Here is a 6,496-nt window from a genome sequence, read left to right as displayed (position 1 = left end):
TTTTTTTGTAAGCCAAGTAGGGAAAAAAAAAGCCATCTTTTGTAGCCCTAAAACATGTTGTAAATGACAAACACACTCAAAGCAGCAAAGGCTAGAAAAAGAAGAAAGATGAAGAAATCCAAACCTTAAATAGTTGATGTCTCATGGAAAAATCTGGGAAGTTGCAACTTTTGTTTCAACTGCTGTGTCCTTACCCCATTTTTAGCACTAGGACTTTTGAGAAAGCAAATCCTCCCTAAGGGACTCCTAGCTGTCATCTCCCTAGGTACAGACACAAAATTACATGAGGGCAGGAGAGCCAAGCAATAGATTTCTAAGCATGTGGCTTTCTTCTGCACCAAGAAAGATCTTTGTGCCTTGCAGATGTGTGATTTTGAATTTTTCTTATTTCTCATATGAATGAAATCAAATGTTGGCAGCTGCCATCAACACTAAGGGCGGTGGAGACCAACAACAACAAAAAAATTAAACTCATAGGTTGGACTTGAAAAAAAAATAATGCAGTTAAATGAGCTGAAAAATTTGAGGCTTTACCAAATGATTAAAGATGACTTCAATTGAATTTGAGTCTTGTGATCTTTTCCTATGAGAAAAGATTAATTCAAGGTTCTGAAGCTGATAGAACAAATAGAACCATTACTAGCAACAGGATGGCTAATTTACTGGGCTTTGGCCAAACCCAAGGTAAAGTCCATAGTTTCTCCAGTACAGAGGGAGCCAGCTGTGCTGTGCCAGAAAGGAGGAAGTTTGAAGGTGAAACAAGAACAACTAGGAGCCCAGTGGGGGGGCCAAGGACAGAGTAGCTTTCAAAGCTCACATCTGATGGCATTTTCAAAGTCTTCATGGTAAAAGTAGTTGTCATTAATTACACCAAGTTAAGGCTGGATGCCCAGCATCTGTCATTTCTATACTATATCAATTAGATGCAAAGTCACTGGAGGATGATACTTAAGACTTACACAATCTGGAGAGAGCAATTCGGAGTGTTGAGGATTTTGAGATGCCTGACATTGACTCTGGCCACATGGCTTTCGAAGAATCGGCATGGACATCTGTAGCTCAGGCTGACGGGTTTTCCTAGAAGAGGTAAGAAGAACAAGGCCCCTTGTTACCTTGCCAGGCATTACTGGAGATCCAAGGGATGAAATGACAGTAGGTGAATAATCAAGGCCAATGTGATGAATTACACATTACAGGGCATTCTGGCAAAGACCATCTCATGAGGCAGCATGGAGTTCTAGCTGGACTCAGGATCTGCTTCTATAGGACAAGGGAGCAAAATCAACAGAGAGAGCTGGACCCTAGGGGAATAAGGAGATTAAAGGAGAAGCCACCTGCTCAAGGTGCCTAAAGATAAAGGTAGGAATTACAGAAGATAATGGTTTCAGTTAAAGGCACTGAGATTCCCAGTTTTTCTTGGCAAAGCAAACTTTTCCACTTCTCCAGGGCTACAAGTAGAGAAAGACTATTTTAGGGAAGGGGGAAGGGAAAGAATGTGGCTCAAGGCTCCCTCCCCTCCCCCTCTGGCACAAGCTTGGGGTCAAGAACTGCAAAGCTCAGGGGAATGCTGCCCTCCCCCATCTGCAGTTTTCTCCTGTCACATTCACCTTAAGCCCTGAAAACCACAAAAGAATCTCAGCCCAATTCCTACCTGGGAGTCCTCAGAGTGCAGGCTCAGTGCTTACCTTCTCCCTAGTACTTCCCCGAAGGCTGGAGTCAAATGTGGCTTTTATTGCCCTTACAGGGATGCGACAGTCTCCTGGATCCTATTACAGTCTTTGTTTGCCAATTCACCAATTTGCAAAATGCCATAATTGACACTCATTAGTGTAAATTAGCAAGGGGCTCCTGCGGAACCCTTTAAGACAGGCCCTTTAAGTCTAGAATTGCAAGCCCTGGGGGGATGGGATTTATTTATTTATTTTTCTTTTTTTCTGAAGATTTTTCCAATCCCTGCTTAATATCCCAACTTATTTGAATTTGTGGATATTTTCATCCAGGATTACATGTATGCCTGAGAATATTTAATTTGGAGATTTTAGGGTTTTGTTTGCCTGTTTAGAGTTGCCTTTGGGAAATAGCTGTGGAAGTGAGTCAAGTCTTATGCATGAGGGGCTTATTTTTTTTTTCTACAGGTTACATTCAGTGGAGGGATGCTGTGGCCTGGGAACAGCAGTGTATTTTGTCACCAAGTCAGAGGAAAAGCAGACACCCTCCACCTGCCAGCACCAACCTTGAAAACCATGAAGAGAAAACCTGGCATCAAGGTAAAGAAAACCACCAACACAGGGCTGATTCCAGCAACTACATGGGTCCCTGCAGGGGAACTCAGTGGTGCCCTGTAATCAGATCACCTGGGAAAGTGACCCAGAGAATGGGACCTGGCAGGCTGCGAATGAAGGTCTCTGAGTGCTGTCTCTGGCTTTCCCTCTTTCCCTGCATTTCTCTTGGGCCCTTCTGAGTTGCATGGGGGCTGAGACCTGGAGCCTGGTTGTGAGGTAAAACTTGCTCCGACCCCACAGCAACAGTGAGCTTGAAGGGAGACACTGCACATAGTGCACAAACGCAGCAGCAGCAGCATTATGTTGACTGGGGGCTGCTTCTCTCCCAACTCCCCATAAGTTTTCTGGCACCTCTAACCAGTGGATATCAGGCCAGAAATCAGAGCTGATTCCGTGCTCAAAACACAGGCTTTTTCAGCTTCTCTCCCCTCCCCCTCTACCCCTTGGGATTATCCATTTCCTTCAAAGGCAATTCTTATTCCTACCCTCAGGACCCCTCTGTCTGTCTGTCAAGCAGGGAGTTTCAACAGGTTTTTTAAAGTGATAGAGCTCCCAGGTGTTCTTAATGGGAAAACTTGATGCTGGTTCAACCTTGTGTCTTTTCCTCTAGGTTTTTTTTTTTTTTTTCACTATTACTAAATTTTCCAACTATTTTGGGTGTGAATCCATGTAAAAGCAAAAGTCCTGACCAGCTCCGATATCACCTGGATTTGGAAGCTAGTGAGATTAGCTCCCAGAGCAGTTTCCAGAGAGTATTCTACTCCAATGCAGAGACAAGAGCCCTGGTCAGCTCCTCCAAGCAAGACTGGGAATCTGACCCACCTCAGGAAGCCTAGGGCACCTGAGGACCCAGTTGCTTGACCCAGTCAGCCAATAAGAGGAGGGTAGAAGTGATGCACACAATGAGAAACTGGACCTGCCTGGAACACAGGGCACTGACCAGGCACTTATAAGTGTGAGGCACTTACTTCTTCTGTATTTCTCTTAGGTCAGCTGCACCCAGAACTCAAGGACCTGGGTCCTTGAATTTCTGTATCCTCAAAGCACCAGACGACCACTACCACCAAGGGAGTGAGCAGCCACCATTTACCAGAGAGGTGCACTATGATAACTCCACCCTCACCAGATCCCTCAATCATTAACGCCCAAACAGAATGAATGTCCTGTGACTCAGGGTGGGGGTCAGTAGGAAGACTTAGACTGCGGATACTTTTTTAGCAAAAAAAAAAAAAAATTGAAAATTGCCTGTAGTCTGGACCCTTTTCAGCTCTCACTTAGCAACTCATGTTTTTCGAGAACACTTCCCATGCAGTCAGCATTCACCGGGTTAGCTCAGCCTCTCTTGCCAGTTTAAGCGGTGCTCACACCCTACTTACACCCGCAGCGACTCATTGTCCACACTTAGGTGAGAAACCCGTCTAGCCCTGGGGTCACGCTTGGGTACCACACAGACCACAGCTGCACTAAGAGCACTCAGAGTGTCCTTCAGCCCTTTGCAAGTAACCTCCTCACAGGAAGGACGCTTGGCCTGATTGACAAGAGTTTTGTTTTGTGCACTGAGACAATAGTTTATTTTGGTTAGCAGCAGCGGTGTCCTCTAACAGTGTACCCAGTTGAGTTGTCTCTTCAGAGTCAAAAGGTAAGGAGCTCTCCCAGTGAAACAGGACACCACCATTTCCAGGACCCAAGGCCTTGGCGATTGAACCATGGTGCAGCTCCTATTCCGAAGCAGCTGGCCGGTGACAAAGGCGCCAGTCTGCAGGTGTGTTTTGGGGGATGGGGTAAGGACGAGAGTGCATGGCCTGCACGGCCCCTAGACCTCTCTTTGGTGACCCCAGGAAGAGTCATGGAGGCAGTAGGTGGACGCTACCCAGGTCCGCGTCGATGCAGACCATCGAGCTGTGCAGAACGCTGCTGGCTGGTGGCGCGAGCCCGACAGCTGCTCTGGGCCGCCAGCCGGCGCTGGCAGAGAGCCCCGCGAATGTGCGGGAAAAGGACCCACTTCACTTGGAGTGGATGCAACACTGCTGCATCCCACCTCGCAGCTAAGATAAGCCCTTCGCGATACTTAACCTGGTGTGCAAAGAGCTCTTTCCTACAGTCACTGTCTGATAGTATCTCTCACACCGTGCGCAGCGGGACTCTGAGCCCCTTCGCCGCTGGAAACCGACCTTGGTGCCCAAAGGCACTAGTTGGGGGAAGGCAGGCCACTAGGACGCCTCGAGACACCGCTCTCCAAACCCGCGCACTACAGCACCAGTTCCGCACACGCCACCAGCTCGCTCTTGCCCAGTTATCCTGCCCGACCTAACTCTGCAGCCCGCTGGAGGTCGGCCCGCCGCTTTTTGCCAGGCGCAAAGCCTCGAAGCGATGCTTTGGGTTTAGGACGTGGCACTCGGAAGGAATGAACATGCAAAGTGAGCTGCCTCGGTTCCCCTGTGCCAAGCGGCGGGAACTAGGTTCGCTCAGGGCAGCGCGGGCGCAGGCAAAGAAGCCACGGACCTTCGCGGAGCGGGAATCCCAGAGTCCAGAGCATTACCCCAGCCTTGGCCGCCGAGCGCACTCACCATCGCTGAGGCAGAGCGCAGCCAGCACTAGGGCCAGTACGGCGACGACCTTGGTGTCCATGGCGCGGGCGAGAGGGCGCTCGGGTGGCAGGGAAAACACAGGGACCAGGCACGGAGCGAGTGTAGCGGCGGACGGAGAGTGAAAGTGCGGCGGCTGGAGGCGCTCGCCTGGCGCTTTAGAGGCGAAAGCCACCCGGGGCGGGGCATTGAGTTAGGCAAGGGGCGGGCCTGGAGCCGAATCCTGGCGGTGGCGGGGGTCTCTGACGCGCGTCCTTGTCCAGTGCTGCCTTTCCTCAGGTCCCCACCCTCCCGCCCCTCCTCGGCTCCCGCGGTGCTCCTAGGGCCGTAGAGTGCCCCGGCCTTTGATCATCTCTGGCCCTGCTGGGTCCTGCCTGGCGCGCCACCCCAGCAAAGAGGCTCCCAGCCGCGCATTCCCATTATGCAGATAGAGAGACTGAGAGAAAGTGGGGAATCTGGGAAAAGCTGCGAGACTTTGCCTTTCTGTGGCAGGGACTGAGTGAGAACTGATAAAAAACAAACCAGTTGGTTCTGGGAGCGAAAGCCCGCTGTGCCGCAGCAGCGTTCTAGGGCAGCCAAGAGCTACCTGTTCTCCTAGCGCAGGTCCTCAAGCTGACCTTTCACCCAACTTCACTGCTGTGCCACCGATCAGAGCCACAAGGATTCCAAGCCAAGGCCATTGCTAACCCAGACTCAACGTCCCTCCTGTAAAGTTCTAACGGAGTGTTGGCCGCCTCGAAAGGAAACAAAACCGTTCGCCCCGGGGGCTCTCAGTAAACGTGAATTTATTTAGCCCTTTGTACCTCTGTTCTCTCAACTGTGGAAGGGGCTAATCACAGTTTCCACCCCGCAATGTGGAACTAGGGAAATTGAATGAGAATCCCCCGCCCCACCGCGAAGTCCTCATCATCGTGTCTGACACATAGTCAATACTCAATTAATGGAAGCTGGGAACAATTTTTAAATTTTCAGTATTTCCTGCCTCTCCCTAGTGAAAGCCCAACGCGACCCAAAGGCATGAGAGAACTCTCATCCTCCTCTGCCTCTTAGGATGGTGCTGCTGGGGTTGCCGTTCAGGTCCAGAGAACTTCACCTTCGGAGCAGTCCCTTGGCAGTGTTTAGCCCTCCAAGTAGGTCGCCGCGCCTGGATACCCCGTGACAGCTCCAGTCAAGTGGGGAAGGGTTGTAGGCAGGCGGCCCAGGAGGCTCTGGAGTGAGGAGAGCATCCTTTGGCACCTTCCTTTGAGCCAGGTAACACTGGCCACCTCTTTTGTCCCTTTCTTCCAGCCAGTGAAGTGGGTTCGATCTCTGCGTCCATTCGTGGGTCGCTCAATGCCAACAGACGTCAGACCCTGGGGAGTGCTAGGATCCTAGCCATCCCGCAGTGGGGGCCCCAGGTACCTGGGTCAGCGACTCCCTCTGAAGACCAAGGATGGTGTGTGTGTGTGTGTGTGTGTGTGTGTGGGGAAGGAGTCAACAGGAGTCTGCCAGGGTTCTGGAAATTCAGCGGTAGAATTGAACGTCTTCTGCATAATGCCCTCACCCCCTGCCCACCACCACCACCACCACCACTACCACACACACACTTTGGCTCCCAGTTAAATGGGTCTGAATTCATTCATTCATTCA

At 50.7% G+C, this 6,496-nt stretch overlaps 1 protein-coding gene across 2 annotated transcripts in view; it reads right to left on the bottom strand.

Moving 5' to 3' along the window:
* Positions 1 to 5,061, bottom strand: part of Cxcl12 (C-X-C motif chemokine ligand 12) — a 15,003-nt gene extending 9,942 nt beyond the window's left edge. The window contains exons 1-2 of one of the 2 annotated variants that reach the window (XM_015498926.2): positions 4,850 to 5,061; positions 960 to 1,077 (exon numbers count right to left, since the gene is read on the bottom strand). In XM_015498926.2, coding sequence (XP_015354412.1) covers positions 960 to 1,077; positions 4,850 to 4,910 — 179 coding nt within the window. In that variant the 5' untranslated portion in view covers positions 4,911 to 5,061. The remainder of the gene's footprint in view (positions 1 to 959; positions 1,078 to 4,849) is intronic. The other variant, XM_015498927.2, reaches the window with a different exon arrangement.
* Between the last annotated feature and the right edge of the window lie 1,435 nt (positions 5,062 to 6,496).

This window comes from Marmota marmota, unplaced genomic scaffold (genome assembly GCF_001458135.2).
Source record: "Marmota marmota marmota unplaced genomic scaffold, marMar, whole genome shotgun sequence".
In the NCBI taxonomy this organism is placed as follows: domain Eukaryota; kingdom Metazoa; phylum Chordata; class Mammalia; order Rodentia; family Sciuridae; genus Marmota; species Marmota marmota.
The sequence above is the reverse complement of the archived record's forward strand: the minus strand, read 5'-3'. Positions and strand labels throughout refer to the sequence as shown.